General features: G+C 26.8%; 1 protein-coding gene across 3 annotated transcripts in view; it reads right to left on the bottom strand.

Moving 5' to 3' along the window:
• The window catches only part of LOC107442961 (cyclin-dependent kinase 11B), a 48,415-nt gene that overhangs the window by 3,637 nt on the left and 21,485 nt on the right, over positions 1–23,293 (bottom strand). For 2 of the 3 annotated variants that reach the window (XM_043050717.3, XM_071179045.2), the window contains exons 8-17: positions 17,300–17,329; positions 13,720–13,788; positions 12,842–13,096; positions 12,364–12,485; positions 11,258–11,363; positions 8,078–8,199; positions 7,710–7,817; positions 5,497–5,613; positions 1,686–1,834; positions 491–680 (exon numbers count right to left, since the gene is read on the bottom strand). In XM_043050717.3, coding sequence (XP_042906651.1) covers positions 491–680; positions 1,686–1,834; positions 5,497–5,613; positions 7,710–7,817; positions 8,078–8,199; positions 11,258–11,363; positions 12,364–12,485; positions 12,842–13,096; positions 13,720–13,788; positions 17,300–17,329 — 1,268 coding nt within the window. The remainder of the gene's footprint in view (positions 1–490; positions 681–1,685; positions 1,835–5,496; positions 5,614–7,709; positions 7,818–8,077; positions 8,200–11,257; positions 11,364–12,363; positions 12,486–12,841; positions 13,097–13,719; positions 13,789–17,299; positions 17,330–23,293) is intronic. The other variant, XM_043050718.3, reaches the window with a different exon arrangement.

Raw genomic sequence — 23,293 nt, 5'->3', positions numbered from 1 at the left:
CTATATCGTTTTGCGCTCGTTGTCTTTACTCGACGGCTTAAATCAGATTTCTGATGCATCGCCTTGAATGAAAGTCGCTGTATCGTCTTGCCGATATATGCGTTAAATCGATATATCTCGATACATCGATTTATAGCCCAGTCCTAGACAGAACTTTAACATAAAACAAACCTTTGTATATTTTAAAGGTGATGCAAAACTCAATTTAATAACAATAGCTTAAAGAGATGTTATCAGACATACTGAGAACAAATTTTCAAGAAATTAGAAACTACAGAGTGGAGTCTTTTTCAAAATATTGTCATTGATAAATAATTTTTTTTAATCAATTTCAATTGATTAATGCTCCAAATAATTGAACGGATAATGGAAAAATGTTTTTCATTTTCCACTTACAAACTTCATCTTATCATAAGGAAAAGAAAAATGATCTTTTGTGTTATAAGCATAAATCAAAGCAAGAATAGAATTCTTCAGTTGAGATACATACCATTTGTTTAGCGTATTGTTTTCCTCCAGAGGGTGGTTTAGGGCTGTGCTGTTTTCTGTGGGGTTGTTCACTTTTTGCAGGCCATGTGGGAAACATAGAGGGGGAAATGGGTCTTGGTTTTTCTTCAAAGAAAGCATGAGTTTTGGCTTCTTCTGCTGTTATTCTCCTAGCTGGATTATATGTCAAAAATCTGAAAGTTTTCAATTGAATTACGATACATTAAATTCAAATAATAAAAAAAAGTGACTGTAAGACAGTAGTTAAAACATCTAAATTAAAATTTGAAATGTGATAATTTAAAAGTATAATTTCAAATTTATATGTTGTGCTGTGCTTTGCATTCGTATACTTACAGTATAATTGTTTTATAATAAAGATATATAGTTTTCTCTTTTAGAATTGATTTTCATTAAAAATTTATAATTTTTAGATAGTTAATTCTCAATATAATATTTTGTCAACTCTTACTCTGTCATTTGTTTATTTATTTGGTCTCATCATTTTAATCTCTCTGTTGAATCTATTTACTAACATTATTTTAGATTTTTTTTCACCTTTATTTTTTTAAATAATAATCTTCAATCATTATGGGGTAATGAACCAAATTAGTTTTAATGTGTTACAGATAATTAATAATAGTTTTTGATGTGCACCATAACATGCAATTGTAAGTTACATAATTGTTTGATTTTGGACCAATAAATTTTTATTACCGGTGTTAACTCAATAAATTGAACAAGTTTGGTGAATCCACAATTGTATTTTAATATTTTTGCTTACAAAAGAGGCCGATATATGAATATAATTTGTACACGCATCACAATGTGCATAAAGCTGACCGTTAAGTCCTAAATTATTTAATGGTAAATTTTAATAGCAATATTAACGTAATTTAAACTAAAAATAATCGTTAATAAGTTTACACACCAATTCAAATAAATTTATCTTAACATAGCATAACCAGTTAAAAAAAAAACAGTTATTATATGTTGTATTGTAAAGTGTTGGTGTGTTTAGTGTTTAAATGTAGTGTAATAAAGTAATGTCATAGTATTAGGCTATAATAAGGAAAGCAATCTTTTAGTTTAAACATTTAATTTAGAAAAGGATCAAAAACAAAATAAGAACAGAGAAAAAATAAATGTTACAGGTCTTTAAATTTGGTTTACAAAAATATTTTACAGGAAAATAATACCTGTTAAGGAGATCAAAACCTAAATCTGTAAAATTGTGACCAAATCGACTTCTCAAGTTGTTATAAGGATATTCTGTGAAAGTGACTTTCTTTACTAAAGGAAGATCATTGTAGCCGTGCCATATCTTTTCACTGGGGGTACCAAGATCCTAAAATTTAAGGTAAAAGTGCTTGAATGAATCAATAAAATAAATTAAAAAAAAAAAAAACATGTGCATAATTATTTATATTTTTAAAACTTCTTCCAAAACTTGAATCCTTGAATATTTTTTCCTTAAATTTAATTGCTTGAAAGACTCTTTAAAAAGCAGAAACAATTGAATGATTGTTGTATTGAAATAATATTCCAATATATTTATTCATTTAATTCCCTTTCACTTAAACAATATTCTAAGTTTAATCAGTAACACATCTACATTTAATCTACATAAGACCCAACCCATTTACATGTTTATTTTTAACCTAATTTAATGAACATTTCTTCCTTGTTACAATTTAAGTTTTTCTTTTTTGGTTAAAAAATTGTCTTTCAAATTCAAAACTTTTTCTAACAATGCGAAACTACAGATATTAAACACATCATTACAACATGCCAATTTTCAACATTAATCCAAACATATTCCAATATAATTTTCACATACAGCTTTAATTGTCATACATCTCAACGTTTTGCCTTCCTTCAAAAATTAAGCGGAAGGCTAATTTATCATATATTTATAAATTTATACTTTAATATAATTATTATTATTACATAATATAATTACTGTAATTTATCACAATATTTTATGAGTAGTATGATTCAGTTGTTTTTGCCCTGTTTAATTTTTAGTCCTATTTAGTTTGCTAAGACAATAGAACTTTCAGAAGTCGTAATTAATTCCTGACATTGATCATTATTAAAAAGTTTATTCAACACAATAAAATTATTATGCCTATTCATTAATTATTCATTTCAAACAAGGGAATATAAATCTAATAAAAAAAGTATAAATAAGCATATAGGGTAAATTTCAGTTTCATAACATCAAAAAAGAAAAAGAAAAAAAAAGTAAGAAAAACTGTATTTTTTGGGAGATTGTGAAGAAATTATTCAAATTAAAATTTTGTAAAAATTAATTAATTAAATGGCAGATGGCAATAATAAACTGCTTCATGCGTAAGATGGCAATAATAACTTTTTTAACCCTTTCGGCCCAAATAGGATACATATGTCCCAAAGGTTAAACTTTATTCCCTAAGGGATAAACAGATCCCAATTTTATGTTTTTATGGTTCTTTAGGTATAACGGAATAAAAATATGACTAAATTAACTTGGCAACACTCTCATATTCAGAGCTTCTGCTTGCCAGTCATTCTCGTTTTAATTCAAGTATTTTCTGAATTTTGAGGTAAGTACAACTATATATTTGCCATATTTTGTGTAAAATAGTTATTTTTGATCTTATGATTAATTGTACCTATTTAGTTTCTGATTTTAAAAATTTTGACACATTTTGTTTGTTGTGATATATTCAGGGATGTGATTGACAAAAACACAAAAAAAACGTGCAAAAGAAAAAATTATATGAATTCAATAGCCAATCTGATAATGATTACATTATTATCTATTCAAATAAATATAAATAAATGGTAATTATGTTCTTAAATAAAATCTTGATTAAAATAATTTTTTTTTAAATAATTTTGATAACTTTGAGTAATTATGCATAAGCACGATTTTATGTATCACATCATTTTGAAAAACATTTCTTTTATGGTCAAAGGACCTTTATGGACTTTCTCATCAGTTCTTTGATTTTTCCATGGTCTTTTATTAACATGACTGATCTGTAGACTGCGTTTTGCAGACCTTTGATCATCAGTGTTTATAGGACAAGAAAGTTCATTTATCACACAATTTTTAGAGGCCTTAGATTAAGAATCGCGATGTTGGATTTCAAAATCGCGTGAATAAGAATCGTGATGCTTGATTTTAAAATCGCGTGAAAAAGAATCGCGATGCCGGATTTTAAAATCGAGATGTTAGATCTTAAGATTGCGTGAATAAGAATCGCGATGTTCGATTTTAAAATTGGGTGAATAAGAATCGCGATGCTGGATTTTAAGAGTGCGTGAATAAGCATCGCGATGTTCGATTTTAAAGTAGGGTGAATAAGAATCGCGATATTGGATTTTAAAATCGCGTGAATAAGAACCACAATGTTTGATTTTAAAATCGCGTGAATAAGAATCGCGATGTTCAATTTTAAAATAGCGTGAAGAAGAATCACGATATTGAATTTTAAAATCACGTGAATAAGAATCACGATATTGGATTTTAAAAGTACGAAAATAAAAATCGCGGTATTGAATTTTTAAATCGCGTAAATAAGAATCACGATGCATAATTTTTAGAGTCCGTGAATACTTATCGCAACGAGTAATGTTTAAACCGCGTATAAATACGGAATTCGATGTTTGATATTACAACCGCGTGATAACGAATTGCAATATTGAAATTTAAAAATATATATGAATACGAATCGCGACATTGGATTTTAAACTAGCGGGAATATGAATCGCGATATTGGGTCTTAAAAACGTTTAAATACAAATCGCGATATTGGGTTTTAAAAACGTTTAAATACAAATTGCGATATTGGGTTTTAAAAACGCTTAAATACAAATCGCGATATTGAATTTTTAAATTGCGTGAATGGGAATTGCGAGTAATGATTTTTAAATCGTGTAAAAACGAATCTCAACAAGTAACTTTTAAATCAGTTAAATACGAAAATCGATGATTTACATAAAAATCATCTAAATAAGAATCGCAGTTTTAGCAGAATCTGACCCAGTTCCTAATATTTAAAATTCTGTAAATCAGCCAATCAAAAGAAATCAAATATCAGCGGCCGAAACGAAACTGCTTAGGACTTTTTTTCTTTTTTCCAATCTATAGCGGAAGTCCCGGTTGCCAAAGCAACAAGTCGCAAGTCCGACTATATCGTTCATTCGACTCCCCAAAAGTTTTTGGAACATGGTCGGAGATTTTAAAAAGTCTTTCATCCCTGAAAAGATAAGAGAGTAGTGGAGTAGGAGACGGCATTGTTTTACCAAGGTCAACCACTTTTACCCCAGCCAGCAGATTGACATGTGAAGAAAGGTTTATTGGGGGCTTCAATACTTTCGCTCCGCGGAAGGAAAAAATTTTCAACAAAATATAATTTACTGCATAAAAAACTTTTCCGTGCGGAAATTTATGAAAAAAGAGCGGAAGATATGGAAAAATCTGAAAAAAGCGTAAATCAGCGGATACGCGGAAGAATCACATCCCTGTGTATTGTCCCAATCGTACTTTACCATAGGGACAATATATCCCATTAATGATAAAAATATTATAAGAAAATTTTTTAGTTTTTGCTTGGAGTATTTTATAACCGCAATTTCTGGTTTCTAAAACTTTTGGTAAGAATAAATAATTCGATGGATTTATATTATTTTCATTATTTATTCCCATGCATTATAGATATAATATTAGTATTTTAAAAAATAATCAAGACAGTTGGGACGTATTGCCCCAGGAGATTTCTAGGAAAATGGGAAAAAAGGAAATAAACTCATAGTATACTTATTTTAATATGTTAGCACTAACATAAACAGCTTTTCATACTTAAATTTTAATGCTGCAAAAGTTGGGTTGAAAGGGTTCATGTTTTTGACAACTTTTAAGAAGAACTTAGAGAACACTTCACCAATAAGATAAAAGTTAATAATTGTATCATTAGAAATATAATAATGATAATTATAATAATGATAAAAGTGACTTACTTTAAAAACTCTATTGAGTTGATCGATCTCAGATTTTCCTGGGAAGAGTGGTTTCATGGTCAGTAATTCTCCAAAAATGCAACCAACGGACCACATGTCAATGGGAGTAGAATATTGCTGAAAATAGGGGAAAAATTGGGTTATTTGAGAATTTTTCAATAAAAATAATAATAATAAAATAATACATTTATAATTGGGTTAATTTTTTTAACTTTTATATCTTGAACACTTTAATAAATGAAAAAATTTCTGATAATTTTGTTCTCTTTGAGATTTTATCACTACATAGAAAAAACTTCTTTTTTTTGGCGCGCTAGGCTAGGGTAGGCTTTTCGCTAGCTGAACTATGTTATTTCAAACCTTTTTATGTTTGGTCTTGGAATTCCAGTTTGTAATTTTCATCATGGTTATTATATCATTTCATAACATCATCTTTTCTTGGGATGCGTCTTTGGGTTTTGAATTTCATGATTTTTTATTTTAGATTTTTCTCAAACCTTAGTCTTCATTTTTTTTTTCTATGTTGTCCAGTATTCTTTCTCTCATTTTTCCTATAGTCAAGCCATGCCAAGTGTCTTTGTTTTATGAATCAAATAATGTATTACTGCTTAATTAAATGTCAAACTCATTGCTGTTTCTAATTTTCCACTAAACATTTATTTTAATTGTCCCACTGTTAGGCATGGTAACAAATAGACAGAAAAAGCTGTTTAAAGGAGAGAAAAAAAGCATGCTGCTTGGTGGGCAATTTTCAACATGCAGAACTTAAAAAGTGCATTTTTATATAATGGTTAACTGAGTGAGTTAAACTGGATATTTACAATTATGTCATTGTTGATAGCTATTCAACTTGATATATGTTAGTGGTGATAAAGTTTACAAGAATTTTGTACTTGATAACTATTGTTGTTAATAAAAATCAAGATTTTATGAGGGCTGATAATTATCATAAACTTGTTATCATCATATTTAAAAAAATATCTACATTCCACAATTTATCACTTAGCTCAGTAGTTTTGAAGTAGAATTTGATAACTTGTTCAAATTTCAAACGAATCATTACACGTTATTCAATAAAGAAGCAATAGCATAGAAGCACAGCAATTAAATGTGTTACATACATGCTAAATTCAACAATAGATTTGAAATAACTTATTTGATTTAATTTACTTTAATTTTCTTTCTTATTCCTTCATTATTCAATTTCATTAACTATGAAAGTTATTTTCAATACAGCGATATAATAAACAGTAGCAAATGGCATACCTTTAATGATATACCGTATGCTTTCCAAACCCCCAAAATGTTAAGAAGATCAGAGGGTATATAGTAAACTAGAAATTAAGTTGGACAGTTGTTAATCGTAAAATATTTATCCATTAGAAATGATGAGATAGATATGAATAACTCTATATCAATTTACCCCTTTCACCACTACTTTTAACATGTTATATGTAGAAAGTTAAGATAATTTATTCAAGAGTATTTCAAAAAATATAACACAAAAATCATAAACATAGCATAAATCTACAAATTTAAAAATCATAAACATAGCATAAATCTACAAATTTAATGATTTCAGAACATCATTTGTGTCAGATTCAATGAAGCTATTTATCCTTACTTCAGGGCAAATATATCCAAAGAGAAAATTGCGAAACATTTTTAACTTAATAATTTTTTCACTTTTTTTAAAATTTTAGATATTTTTCTGTTTGTTTTTTGTCAGTAATTGACTTATGCAACCAGTATACCAGAAATTAGCTTTTTCATAATAAAAAATTTGGGTTGACATATTCAGCAGGATGTACGGTACTCTAATTTCTAATCAACTGACATACATAAATTATTGTTTGAATATTGAGTAAATTAAAACCTAAATCAGACAAATTAGAATCGAAATTCTAACTTGAGAAAAATTAGTTTTTAACTTTTTAAAAAAAATTAGTGCATAAAAATTAAAACAAAGTATAAGAAGGGCATTGGTTTTTTAATAGGTAATTATTTTGAGTTTACTAATTTTTAAGTTGGTTACATTAATTACTGTACCAAAAGTACTAAAAATCATAAAAAAGCAAAGAAATTTTGATGTTAATACAATTAGAGTTGAATTATCAACAGAAACATATTTAACAATAAAATATAATAAAAAGAAAAGCATACAAATTTGAAATAAATTCAATTAGATCAGAGAGCGTTAAAAAATTATATACTTTTGCTCCTAAGAGCAATTCAGGTGCTCTGTACCAAAGTGTGACAACAACTGGTGTGTATGGTTTAAGAGGGGAACCATATTCTCTTGCAAGACCAAAATCTCCAACCTAGCAGAAAAAGAAAAATACAGTTACAATTAAAAGGTAATGCCACCCTTGAGTAAAAGAAAAAGATATTTATTAGAAAAATATGCATACTTAAAAACGATTTTTATTTTTTTTTACAAAAAAAAAAAAGGGCATAATCTAATTTAGGAAATAATCTAATAATCTAATTTTCATAATAAATAAGGCATAATCTAATTTTAATACTTTTTAAAAACACACCCACAATTAGAAAAGAATATAAGGTTAAAAAAAAGTTATACCTTTAGAATTCCTTTATGACTTAGTAATAAATTAGAAGTCTTTAGATCTCGATGAAGGATCCAGTTGTCGTGTAAATGGGCAACAGCATGCAACAGTTGAATCATTAAAGTTTTGACTTCACCTAAAAAATTATTTGGTAACAACAAATTGACTGAATCAAACCAATAAAAAGTTAACTTAGTAAAAAAAAAAATTTCAAATGTGAACATTGTTCAATCAAAAATTCTATCACAAATACAAGTTTGTTTAAATTCAGAAGTTTTCCTTTTTTCTGAGTCAGTTTCAAAAAGACAAGACAAGGATACCTCACGAAGATTAAAACATCATTAACTTACATTGCTGCATACTATATAAGTACATTATACTCTCAATATAACAAAGTTAAAGGGATGTTTAAAAAAATTTTGAGATAGTGAGTTTTTGAGAAGTTCAGAAGCAAACATGTTCTATAAAGTATAAAAATATATTCTAAGATTGTACTCTAAAAAGTACAATCATGAAACATAAAAATAATTACTAATAAATATGCATGTAATCAGGGATGAGATTAGCCAAAAGGTAAAAAAGCTGAATTTCCACGATAGTAAATTTTACGCAAGCACAACCCTTTAATAATAAATTCCGAACAGTTTAAGGTAATAAATAATGTGTTGACATACAATTGTGTACTGATCTATTATTATATAAACGATTACATTGATACTTAACATTTAGTGAAAATAAAAATTACCAATTGAAAAAATAAAGCTGGAAATTATATTTTTCCTCAGTTCACATAAGAGACAATTATTACTTGAAAAACTACCTGGTCTAGCAAATTAAAACTACTGAGAATATACATTAATATTTCATTTCTTTTAATAAATATTGTTATGTGATTTATAGCAAATATATCAGTAATATTACTTTTAAAATTGTATTGAAAAAAAAAACTTTAACAATGGACCGAATCATTATGTTCTATTATAGTATATATAGAATCATTATGTTCTATCATATTATAGTCTAATCTAACTAGAGCCCTCTAAAACATATCAATAACAGTGAAGTAGAAATATATAGTAACTCCTTAACATACAAAAATTGCTATTTTAGTTTGAAAAATTACATGACAATCAGCAACTGTTTAGATAATTGTTTTTTATTTGATAAGAATTTTGCATTGTATAGCATAAATAACAGCAATTATAAATAAAATTTTGATGATGAGTTAATTAACTCTTTTTCCAAAAAAAAGAAGAAAAAAATTAAATTAAATTCCTTTTTAAGTGATTGCTTTTGTTTGCTATATCTTTTATGTTTGCTATATTTAGTCGTTAGTCCATCTTCAAACATTTTGTGACTAATCCTATTTTTTCTTCTTTGCAAGCACAGAATGTAAGTTTTGAATATATTCCCTTCCAGTTTCTCTGACGTTGTAACACTTACATATACTAATAATCGTCGTTAGAAAAACAGTCACTTTTATAGTAACTAATTAAAAAAAAAATTACTTCTTACAAGAATCGCGATAGTTGATCTTAAAATTGCGTGAATATAAATAACAATTATGGATTTTGAAATCACATGAATATGAAACTAGATATACGATTTTGAAAATGAGAAAATACAAACTGGGATATAGAATTTTTAAAACGCATACATACAAATCACGATTGATAATTTTCAGATCGCGTAAATACGAATCCTGATGCAAAATTTTTAGATTGCATAAATAAGAATTATGATGCATAAATTTGTGAATCCCAATGCCTTTTTTTAAAATCACGTATAAATACGAAAATCAATGTTTGATATTATAAACTGTATGAGCAAATCAAGACATTGAATTTTAAACTTGCGTGGATATGAATCGCTACATAGGTTTTTAAAAAGGCGTAAATACGAATCACAATATCGGATTTTTAAATCTCGTGAATAAGAATCACAACATACAATATTCAAATCGCGTGAATAAGAATCGCAACACGCAAATATGACAAGCTATGTTTGATATTAAAATTGTGTGAATAAGAATCGAGATATTGGCAGATTCCAGGCTTGTCAGAAACATTGTCGTTTGAACTACGAAAATCGGATCTATCTGGAGGGCGGGTAAAAAATTCGGAAAATCTTATCTGCTGCGTGTAAAAGGGGAGAAAATAGCTAAAATAAGTAAAAATGAGAAAGGATTGGTAGCTATGTAGTTTGAATTTTCTGTTCCTCTTTGAAAATCGGTGAATTTTCTGAAAAAGCGGAATACTTATAAAAAAAAGTAACATTTTTAGAAAATCTGATTTTTTGATAAAAAAGCTGAAATTCAAGAGATAAAAGTGAAAAAAGCGGAAATCTGCTAAAAAGCGGAAAAATCTCATTCCTGATGTAATGATAGTTGACTATAAGTCTATATACAGTAATGATAATTTTTTTTTAAGAGTAAGACAAAAATAATCATGTATTAAATAGAAAATAAATGGCTTGCAATAAACGTACATTATTATCTCTCTGAAAAAATTCATTTTCTATTTCAAAATATATTCAACATAACAAGGTTTTGAGAAGAAACTCTTCGACATAGGAATTCAAATTAACATTATATGGATATATAATGCCAAGGGGAAATTTTTTTTTTGTTGACATAACAAGGTTTTTGAGATATAGATATATTGGGAGTATACTGTGTTTATTGCCTTAAAACTTAAATTCTGAAAAAAATTTCCTAAAAATTAAGATTTTAAACATATTTAATTTAATTAAAAAAACTAATAAAATAATATTTCGTTTTGCAATAAGATGTCAAAATTAAGAAGGTAGCTAGAAGTCAGCTTTTTTCAATACTTCTTGTATATATATATATTTGCTTCTATATATATATATATATATATATATATATATATATATATATATATATATATATATATATATATATATATATATATATATATATATATATATATATATATTTTATAAACTTTTTGAAACTAAAATTTAACTAAAACTAATAAGAAACATTCAAATTTTACTTTAGTTTAATAGTAGGACTACTTGGATTAGTGACAGAACAATTGGATTAAAAGTTTTGTAAAATTACTGAAAAACACAAAATTCTACTTCTAACTTTGAATTAAATTTTCATGTTGATAATCTTAGAAAAGAGAAGAGGATGGAATAAATTTTGGATCATCCAATGAAGAACTCACCCACTAGAAAAGGTTGCTTCATTGTTTCCATTAGACTTTTCAGATCATGCTCGACATACTCCATAACTATATAAATCTTGTCCATGTTACTGCCAACAACTATTTCCTATAGAGGAAAGGGAGAAAGAAACACTAAGCTATTACCAGAAAAAAATGTGAAAACACTGACCAGAAATGATTATTTAAAATAGTTGTTAATGTGAAAATCAATTATTCAACAGATTACGTAGATAATGTGTTATCTAAGGTGATCCATTTAAATGCCAAAATAATTGTTTCATTTTTCAAAAAACATTAATAATTTGCGAACTATCTAGATTATCTGCACATTATCTACTGGGCTTTCGCTGAAGAGCGAATAAGATTTATCTTTGCTGTTTCTTGTTAGATTTATCTTGTATAAAGCACCAACGTTTCTGTATGCTTAAAGTAACATAGCGTTATTGATTTATTTTTCGTTATCTAAGAAATTCTAATCACTACAATCAACACACTAATTAATCGAATCAATTATCAAGTATTTTTAAAATCTCTTATAAAGAATCAAATGGTTAAAAATATTATTACAATTAAACAAATTAATATAATAATATTAATTTATTTTTCAATATATCCATAGAATCAAGACAATAAATACAATCAAACAATCTAAAGAAGAAGTTAAAAGAATGAGATAAACTATTTTTTTAAATTTAACGATTCGGAAACAGTTAATGAACTTATTATCTAGAGGCACATTGCAGATTCTGCACTTCAACAAACTACTCTAATTAATTTGCAGATTATTTAGGTAATGTGCATATTAAGGACTTCCAGGCTTTGACATAGAAATTTTATCTTTAGAACTGTTCTTCTATTAAAAAAAAAACATGATTTAAGTTGCAAGTAAGAAGAAAAAAGTGAAGAACAAAATTGTACCCCTATTTAGTGTTTAAATAGGGTTAGATAAACAGCCTTTATTGCGGGTATGTTTTCAAGTTACAAAAATTGCGATTCAATTGGTGAAAATTGTATTGATTATAAAATGATAATGGGTATTTTCATAATTAAAATGTCAAAAAGAATAGGGTAGTTTATTTCTTGAGAAATACAAAAATGAAACTTACACGAACAACTACTATATTAGGGTGTTGAGCTTTCAATAATGTATTAATTTCTCTCAGAGATGTGATTGGAAACCCTTCTTTTTCCTTTTCCATTTTCAACCTCTTCAAGGCGACTATTTCATCTGAAAAAATAAAACCAAATACTAAATGACGATTGCAAATAATACTTATTTTATCCGCTTATTTACAAAACAAACAAATTGCTGTCTTTATATGCTGCAATTAACATCGTTTTTTATTTGATTAACTGTCAAAAGGTATCCTGTAGCAAATGTCTTTGCCAATGGTTCTACAGAAAAAAGAATGTTTATTTCATCATGTTTTATTATTCTTTATTTAAAGTTCGTTTTTATTCTGAAGTTCTCATGTTCAACATATTAAATTAATTTTTAAAACAATCTCGTATTCATTTCCTACCCTTAGATAGAAAATGTTAAGATATGCTCAGAAGTAAAATTTTAACAAGTGCCAAACTAACTTGTTCGTTTATCTTTTGCACGATACACCACACCGTACGTTCCTTCCTCAATTCGATTCAAACAACTGAACTCTTCAACACTTCTACAGCCCTGAATGGCAGGCAAATAAGTTGGAAGAGTGATTTTCACTTCTGTTGGAGCTTCTACTTTAACCGGGATCGGATTTGGAACAGCTGGTTCAACTGGCTTTGCTTCCGATTTAGTTTGTTCATCCGCTTCTTCTTCTTCTTCTTCATCTTCTTCAGATGCAGCATCTGGAGAGTAAAAATAATTATATAAATAAACAGTTTTTTTTTAAAGTAAATTTTACAATTAAACATTTACTTTAAAAAAGCAAAATCATTAAAAGTCAACCATCATTTTTAAATAGCTATTCAGGGTAAAGTTATTTAGAAAAAATAAACTAAATATAGTTTACGCTGAAAAATGGCAAATAGTTTCTCCAAACATTTGAGAAATTTAAAAAAATCTGAGGTACCCATCAAAAATGGTAAAAACAGAAAAATTATAAAATTATATATTAAAAAAAAAATCAAAAAAGTTTAATTTTTAAAACAAATCTCGTATTCATTTCCTACCCTTAGATAGAAAATGTTAATGTAATGTTGGTTCCCCAAAACTTATTTTTATTTATTTAAATATTTTATATTCTAATTAATTAATTTAATTTAATTTGAATTTAATGGATTTAGAATTTTTTAATGGATTTAAAAAAAAAATCATAATAAAATGCACCATATAAATTACAGATGCTCCTATTTAAGAATCTTTCATTACACATAATACAAAAACATATTTCAAGCATTACTAGGGATTTATATTAATCAATGCTTAAAGCAATAATACTTAAAGTAGCAAAAATCTAAACACTAAGTACCAGATGATTCATCATCAGCACCCTCATCATCATCTTCTTCATCTTCTCCTTTTGAATTGTGACTGGAAGCTAAAAAATATCATTGAAAAATCTGATTTTGTAATAAATTTTTTTTTGCCAATCTTAAAACAAAAAATATAATTATAATAGTTTTACCTAAAACAGCATCTGTAAAATAATATTAAGTGGTAAAAAATATTAAGAGAAAAAGTATTTGGTTCAGAATAAGCAAAATAAAAGTTTAAAAAAATTGAATTTTCATACTAGGAAATGAAATATTTCTTACATAACACAATTCTTAAAATTTTCTAATCTATCTTTATAAACTATTTTTTGTAGAACATTTATTGATTTAATTTTCGAATGAATAATTTAAAAAAAATTATGGCTGAATTATGTAAAAATTGTGTTCTGAAACCAAAAGAAAGAAAAAAATGAAATTTAACAAACGTTTTAGATCTACAAAATTTGTACACAGTTATGGTTCATGCTCGGAAATACTGTTTGAAGGTTTTTTGTTAATAAACAAATAAAAGGAAACATCAGGAATTATTTTGGCAAAAATTTAAGTAAAAAAAAAGAAAAAGATTTTTATGATTTTGCTGGAAAGCGCAAGTTTCATTTTGAGTAAAGTTTAATCCAAGCTTGTTTGAATAGCACCATTTATTCTAAACTTTCTACTGATAATTCATAAAATTCCTTTCCATTTCACCAGGTTACTTTTTTACATAGAAAATCAGGTGTGAGAATTTATTTTGGTAATAAAGTTGGAGTGAAAAAATATAGATGGAGCACTTTAATAATTCAATGCTATTTACTGCTCACTTGAAAAATATCTTTTCTCGAATGTGTTCAATGATTTTCCTTTACATTGTGAGCTTTAGTCAATACTTTCAAGCACAAAATATTTCAAACTATTGAGATATTATTAAAGAAAAAATAGTATTAAATGAAATGAGTTGAATGGGAACTGAAAGTATAGCTGTAAAACATTAAATGCTTTTCTCAGAATTACTTTCAAAAAATAAAACATTCTACTTTGTCATATCTTATAATTCAACTGTAATTTAAATTACAGTCTGAAAAAGTTAAACAAAAAAAAAATAATAATAATAAAAATATAATTTTTTGCTTTACTTAATACCACTATCTGTAAATAGATATAATGCACAACACTTGATTAGATTTTTTTAAACTACTGAATTAGTATAGGAGAAGCATCGAGAGTCACACATGCCCCCTCAATAATTTTACAAGACTTCAGAATTTTTTTTGAAGTTATTGTGCCATTTATAGGAGCCTTGAAATGTGTTCGTTGAAGTGAGATCATCCCTGTGTGTGTTGGTGAAAATAAAATGAGCATTTTATGTATTAGAGTCCACGAGAGTGTTTGTATAGGAGTGAAATGGGATTTCATACTGAGCGGGCCAAAACAGTTATTACTTTTATAAAACACCAACAAAAAAAACTATTTTTAATGTAATAAAAAATTTATAACTTCATATAGTTCATCATTAATTTAACAAAATAATTCTATGTTTATTACTTTTACGAAAGTGTAAGTTACTAAAAATCATTTAATGATTTTTTTAAACAAACTATTTTGATTTTTTCTTAACGGTTTCAAGAGAAGTTTATAACTGTGGTTACTAGTGAGGTAATTTAGTTTCATTTATACACGTTATAATTTTTTAATTAAAAATATTTCCTATTAACATTTTGCAATAACTTTTAAAGACACTGTTTTCTTTTTGTATGTTATTTGTAACAACTTAACTTATTTTTGTTTTATAGCATTAAATAACTTCCAGTCTGTTTTAAACTTTAAATTCTAATTTCTTTCAAGTATAAATTTCTGGGAAAATTTGATAGAACAGTAATGCTTAAGATTCCGGTAATATGATTCCATTTCATACTGAATCTTTTTTTTTTCATTACTGATTGTATTTAAAAAATGCAGCATAGAAATTTTTGGCATGTTTCAATAGAATGTGTGCTGAGTTATTTTATTTGATTATCAAATAACTTTTTAAAACCTAGCACCGGACTTGGAAAACCTAAATACATTAAAGTATTGAAACGTGACATGCTATTGCTGATAGTAAAAATGCTATTTTTTTAGATTTGAAAGGAAATCTCATCTCAATTAATTATATTATTAATTAATTATCCCAACAAGAAATTATAATTCAAGAAATATATGTTTTTTTATTCACTTACATCTTTAGTATTTATTAAATTTACACAAAACATCTCCTTGTTGCTTTTATTAAAAAAAAAAAAAAAATAGTTTTACGAAAGGCTTCAATGAAACATATTTTTTATTAAGAAATATTTTATTTTAACAATGTACATCAAAATCAGCTTAGTGCTATTTAAAAAAAATTTATATAGGAGATTTAGAGGGTAAGATCATCTAGGCATTTGATAGAGTAATTTATTTTTATTTATCAATTTTATTTGTTACTTGTAAGGGTTGAAGATTATGGTTACTTTAAGATATCTTAACTTTTATACAAATTTAAAATTCTTTTTCTATGGAGTTCATTTCAATTACTTATTTTAGATACACCGCTTTCTTTTGCATCGGATAAAGCTTATAATACCATTTAATTAGGATAAATTGAATACATTTCAAATTTAATGTAAACTGAAAAATATTTTGAATGAAGGTTTTGACTGTTAGATTATTTTATATAGTTTTTTTTCCTTCCCTTTTCACCAGCAATAACTTCTTACACTCTTTAATTTTTAAAAAATTGAATGCATGTTTAATTTTTTTACAAATTAAAAGAATATTTTGGACAGAGGAAATTGTGATTTAGTAATTTCATATACTCTTTCCTTTTTTACATTTCTTTTGAAATCAAACATAGATTATAATATAGTTTTGATTAATTATTTCATCTGTTTTATTTTCTTTTTTCATTTGCATCAAATACAGTTAAAAACCTAGTACAGTTTTAATTTTTATATATATTGAAAGAATATTTGAGATAGATGTGGTCCAAATAACTAATTTCCTACACCTCATCTCACCTCTTCTCAGACATACCTTATAACACAGTTTTAATAACTTATCTTACCTGCTCTCAATTTTTCATTTGCATCAGATATAGCTTAGAATAGCATTTAATTTTGGTAAATAAATACTTTCTTAATTTCTATAAAAAATTAATAGAATAATTTGGGTAGGGGAGATTTTAATAACTAATTTTATATATTCGTCCTTTTTTTTTTTGCTTCAGTGACAGTTTATGGCATCATTTAATTTCAATAATAAAGTACATAAGCATCCTAAGTCTTTACCTTAATTTTGGTACAGTGTCTAATTGCTATTAAGACTAACTAATATAAGAAATTTAATTATAATAATATTAAAATAATTATTAATAACTTTAATACCCGGTGAGGAAATGGTAGTTTCATCACTGTAGAAAAAACAGAACTTATGTGACAGTATCATGTACTTAGAAAACATTTTATATGTTGAGGTGGTTAAAAGATAATATACACCAATACCATATTAAGGACATCAAATTTTTTTTAAAAAAAATGAAAAATTAAAGAAAATAAATACCTGATTTTTGTGATAATGGCTCTTGTTGAACTGTAAAATAAATTAGTAAATTTTGGATATTGAACGAGCTTAAGTAGTATAAGATAATATACTACTTAAGATCCTAAATTGATATTAAAATAAGTTTAAAAAAGCAAGTCAAGATGCAACTCAATTTATTTTTATTTTAAACATCACTCAAAATATAATCTATAATTAAATATTAATAAAAAAGAAAACAAATTTTTAAGCTAAGTTTTTTATTAAAATCTAAACTTCATGATTGATTTTTTTTTATAAACAAATTAAGTCAAAAATACTTTTCTTAATTAGGAAAATTAATAAATACTTCAAGGTTGTCCTTTTTTCTTTAAAAAAAAAGTTTGGCTTCAATAATATTTTATTCGGAGAAAAAATGATCAAGGGTAATGCATGCATATATTTATTTGATATTTAAAATAAACTAAATAATAAAATTAAAAAAATATAAATAAATAAATAAAATAAATGTACAGTCCGAAAAAAAAAGATATCACCCTGAATAACTTTTGTTTTAATGATCAGATTTTCACGAACTAAGTGTCAATCTTAATGGTTCCTGGGGGTGACCTCAAATATGCTAATTAACCAGACACAAAAACATACTTTCTCTGAATAAACATACATATATATTAAAATATGATAAACTTACGAGGAACTTGACTTAGCGCGCGTAACATAAAATTTAATTCATATATTTTTTTCGCTAATAATCGTTTGCTAATCTTTTTATTTTTATTTCTTTAAAACTATAAATTACGATGTTTTTTTTTTAGTTGTCTAAAATTCTATTTGCAATTTAGTAAAGAAATTTGTATAAAACATTTTATTGAATAAAAAACATTTTATTCAACGAAGGTCGAGTTTTATAAAAGCATGCTTCTGATCTAATATGATTATACACCAGATTGTGCTTATTTAATGTGATTATTTTTTAGTTTTTTTTTCTGAATAGCTGATACAATTTCAATAATATACATGCGTATGAATAGATTTGGAATAAAATATTTATCAATTTCTTGAATATATTTTTTATAAATATAATCATAAAAATCCATAGTAAACATATTTAAGCATATCTCACATCATCGCAAATTTCTCAACATCTTATATATCGTCTTAATCTTAAAAGTAATTTTTTAATCACCTGTCCGGAAGTGTTTCTCAGAACTATTTAATTAAATTTTAACGTTTTTAAAAATTTTATTCTTTACCCAACTACGTTTATTATTTCTTCATTAATATACTAATCAATTTTTTTAGTACTTAGGTTTTCCTTAAAGTAAAGTTCCTTTTTAAATTATAGTCAAGTTTTTTTTAAAAGAATTATTGTCTGCCAGCTAAGAATAAAACTTTGTTAAGAAATTAAATATATTCCGCTGTTTAAAATCATTTAATGCAAAACAGCTGATTATTTACTAAGCATAATATTTTTTTCGAAAAAAGAATATAAATCATTGATTATCTTTTTTTTTGTTTTGTTTCTTGTGGCTTCAACATAGATTATCTAAAATAGTGCTGATGTTTTAGAAGTCACTACAAAGAGTATAAAGATACCGAACTTAAAAAGCTGACGAATACATAGCAAAAAATTTTAAGCGCCTTAAAATATCTCAGTATCTTAAATGTCCTAACATCTTAGTTATGAAATTAAATTTTTAATTATCTGACCACGTGTGATTCACTAATTATTTCATTATATCTTTTACTCCTTCTTTATGATTCCATGTAGATTTTTTTCTGGATAATATACTAAACTATTTTGTTTAATATTTTTCTTTAGCACGATTCCCTAAACATTATTGTAGTATAATTTGTTATCAGGAAAAATGCATTATTTTGTTAAGCAGGAAATACTAAAAATTGAATATTGTAAGAAGATTCCAAAGCCGTGCCAATTTTAGAATAATCTGATTTAAAAAATAAAAAAAATGCAATAAAAAATACGCAATTTCCGAACTTATTTTGATTAAAAATATTTTTAAAAAAAAACATAGCAAGAAGGCTAACATACTTTTTACAGAAACTGTGAAAAACAATTTTTCCTATATTTCGTCAAAAGAGAATAAGAATGATATTGCTCCAAGGGACCTACTCAATAATTTCGTTATTTCCAGAATGAAATCTGTTTGATCGAAACATATTTCCTTGAAAATTAAAACGAGGAAAAAATTAACTTTTATTATTTATCTAAGCTTATTCCATTTATTTAATGATGGCGGTATCAAGGTTAAGGATATGCGATTGAAGCCCCGTTTACTATTATAGAATAAATGCATTAAATCATGTAGCTTGAATAATTTATTTTAAGCAAATCATTTAATAATTTTAAGTAAATAAGGGTGTAAAAATAAACTCCATCAAAATATTCTGAAAGTATACCCTAAAATATATTTAGAATAAACTTGGGAATAGATATATAAAAAATACCTTTTCAAACAACTTCGAGTAGGTCGGAAACGCTAACTTGTTTGAAATAGTTGTACTTGTAAGTATTTAACTTCGATTCCTGGTGCTAGGGGACATTCCATTTTCACATTCGACTCTTGAAATTTCAATTGTAAACTGAATTTTTTTATGTCCTTAAATTAAAATGTTAAGGCTTGCAGCAAAAAAAATTTTACTGCATTATTTTTTTTCAAAGTAGTGAATTATTATTTTTTCAATCTAAGAACCTGTGCCTATAACTTATGTAAAACTTATTTTTAACCTTACCGAGTAACTATTAATTAAACCTCACCGAGACATTATTTCAAATTTTTTTCAGTCATTGCTTGGTTGCTCAGCAACATTGTAAAATTAAGCATTCTTTTTTTGAATTAGTCATTGGTTTACCTTAAAATATTAATTTGCGCTGGCGACTTTCTTTGGCAGTTTTCTGGACTATCGCCAAATATATAAACCTTTATTATGACCAAATTTATGACTCAATTGTCTGAATTCCAAATATGTAAAAAAATATATATATGTTTATTCAGAGACAGTAAGTTTTTGTGTCTGATTTCGTAACTTAATTAATACTTAGCACTAATTAATTAACATATTTGAGGTCCCCCTCAGGAACCATTAAGATTGACACTTAGTTCGTGAAAATCCGATCATTAGAACAAAAGTTATTCAGGGTGATATCGTTTTTTTTTGCGTACTGTACATTATATGAATTTTTTAAATTATAACGTTCGCGTAGCTGCACGCAAAATAATTTTATATTCGAAAATATATTTAAATTATATCAAATTTACATTCACTTAAATATAAATACTGTTTATATTGATTTTTTTCCATTTTGTGATCTAAATTAAATAATTGTTCATTTGCAGGGGTAGAAGTGACCAATGAGAAAAAAATAGGATTGTTTTGAAAAAAATATAGGATTTTCTAGAAAAAATATATAGGATTTTCTGGAATAAAAAATAGGGCAAAAAAGATCTAAATTAAATTGAAAAGTATGGATCATATATGAATAACTTTAAAACTTAATTATTTAACACTATAAAATTCGATAAAAAAATTATATAAACAATTTTCCGCAGCTGAATGGTGACAATAAAATCATACATACCTTATTATTGCATTAAAAATTAAAAATCACATAAAAAAATTGACTTTATCAAACTAATGACTTCTTCAATAATTAACATTTTATTTACTCCTCTTTATTACATTAAATTATTTCAAAAATTATGCAGCATTGTTTTTATATTCATTTATCATTCTGCAAAGTCTTTAACTTTTTGTTGTCAGCATCAATAAGTGCTTGTCCAGCCTCAATATCAGCCATAGATTTCCATTTGAGTCCTTGTTTAAGCCTCTGGTTTCCTTCTTCAATCATAGCCTGAGCTGAATAAACATTTTCCTTAAAACCTTTCAATTTCTCCTCAGTTGATTTTTTTACAGAAGTACTGGGCCTAGGCTCTAAACTTTTTTCCTTGAGGTTTTTGAGCTTTTCCTTTTCTGCCTTATATTTGCTGTGGGCTTCTTTGTAGAACTGGATCATCTCTTTTGTTATTTCCACACAAGAAGCATTTTTTCTAACTGAATCTTTTATAAGTCTTAAGCCTACTACCATGTTTAAATTCATTCTTGACCTTTCATTTGTCATAATTCGTTTGCTAATTGAAAAGCCACGTTCCACAGAGGCTTGCCCATGAGAAACAGAGAGGACTACCTTCACAAGTTTAGTTAAAAGGGGATATTTTAAATTACCATTACCATCTTTAAGAACAAACACATTGTTCCAATACTTGTCAATGGGAATGTTTTCAGTTTCCTCGGGAACATCTTCATTTGCATACAAATGCCACTCGTCAGTTAGTTTATCAACACAGTTCTGTGGTACGATGTGGGGTAGCATGTTACACAATCTTCTGATTGTAGGCAAAGTATTCACTACAGGTTCTTTCTTCACAATAGGGTGTAAAATTTGTAAGGATTGTAACAGTTTGTTTTTCAAAGGCAATTTCTGGAGGAGGTATTCAATTATTATAACATAAAATTTCTTAGCATTAAATAGAAATAACTCCTTTTCTTCACTTTTTACCAAGTTAAGTACCCTACGAACATTATTGCCCACATCGATCTTTTTTAGGGGCAAGGCATCTTTGTTCAAATCTACCTCAAGTAATTTGTCGCCACCTTTGTCTTTCAAAACTTCTTCTTTAATAAAGCGTCGCATGATTTTTATTATCAAATCACATAACTCATTGTATAAAGTGTGAATCGATGAGTTTTTTTGTTGTAATAGCTTTAAAATATTATCAAAAATTGATCCAACACTGATAAGGAAATGCAAATAAGCTGAGCAAAGGCATTATGAATAACATGTAAATTACATGTACCCACATTTATTAATCCATACTTCCTAATTTCTGTAACTTCTTTGTCGAATAGTTGAAAAACACATTTATTAACATTCGGCCCATCAGACCCAAGCATCACTATATGCTTTAAATCTATTTCACAAGAATTTAGAATTGATTTTATTGCATTAAAAATGTTGAGAGCAGTTGCATGCCCCAACAGTTCAGAACCCAAGTATCTCTCGGATATACCACCATCACAAGAGCACCAATATCGAATGTGCACATCAAGTTGTTTCAAGTTTTGCTCATTAAGGGTTTCATCAAACATTAATGAGTAATAAGGTTTTTCTCTCTTAAATTCGTTGGTGATTTGCTTCAAAAAGTAAGGACCAAGTCCATGTGATATAGAATAAGACACTTTGGTGGAACATAAGGTCATCCCAGTGCACAAATTTGAGTCTGGGAAGACAGATGAAAATACTTCTCTTATAGCATCCTGCGATAAAAAGGAATAATTGTTCAGGGCAACATGGATTGTCCATATAATTTCAGATCGCAATATTTTGTCTTCAGAAGTAAGAGTCCATACTTTTTCTGATTCAGTAGAGCTGGATCCTGGCTCCAAACAAACACTATTGCCAGCAGCAATTACGAGACGCTTTTGAGAAATATCCTTTTTCTCATTAAAAGTCTTTTTATGTTTTTTAGTGTCTGAATGCTGCAAAAGCTGAATTTTGCCACTATTGCTGATGTTTACAGTAGCCAGACAAACAGTACAGTAGGCAGAATATTCATCTTTACCTTTTTGGCACCAGTCTTTATCTTTACCATTACTTTTTATCCTCTAAATCAAGCCAATCATCACGAAATCGTGTCAAATGATTTGGCATCTTTTAATTGTACTTATTGTACATCTACTAATCTTTAATTGTACATCTACTCAGAAAAAAAAGTCATACAAAGTAGTATAAGCTTAGAAAGCACTAAAACTAATTTTCTGTGTAGTCAATGACAACACTCACTACTTCCAAAGGGTAACTTAAAATGGGTGATGAAGGTCCAATCAGGTAACAAGTTATATTCAATCCTCTGAATGAACCAATGGAAGTTGACAGAAAAACTCCCCCAAAAAGAGGAGGAGACAAAATTAGTTAGGACAATTCCTGTTACTTCC

This window comes from Parasteatoda tepidariorum, chromosome 6, assembly GCF_982258835.1.
Source record: "Parasteatoda tepidariorum strain Cologne lab strain chromosome 6, Ptep-v5.0, whole genome shotgun sequence".
NCBI classification, from domain to species: domain Eukaryota; kingdom Metazoa; phylum Arthropoda; class Arachnida; order Araneae; family Theridiidae; genus Parasteatoda; species Parasteatoda tepidariorum.
The sequence above is the reverse complement of the archived record's forward strand: the minus strand, read 5'-3'. Positions and strand labels throughout refer to the sequence as shown.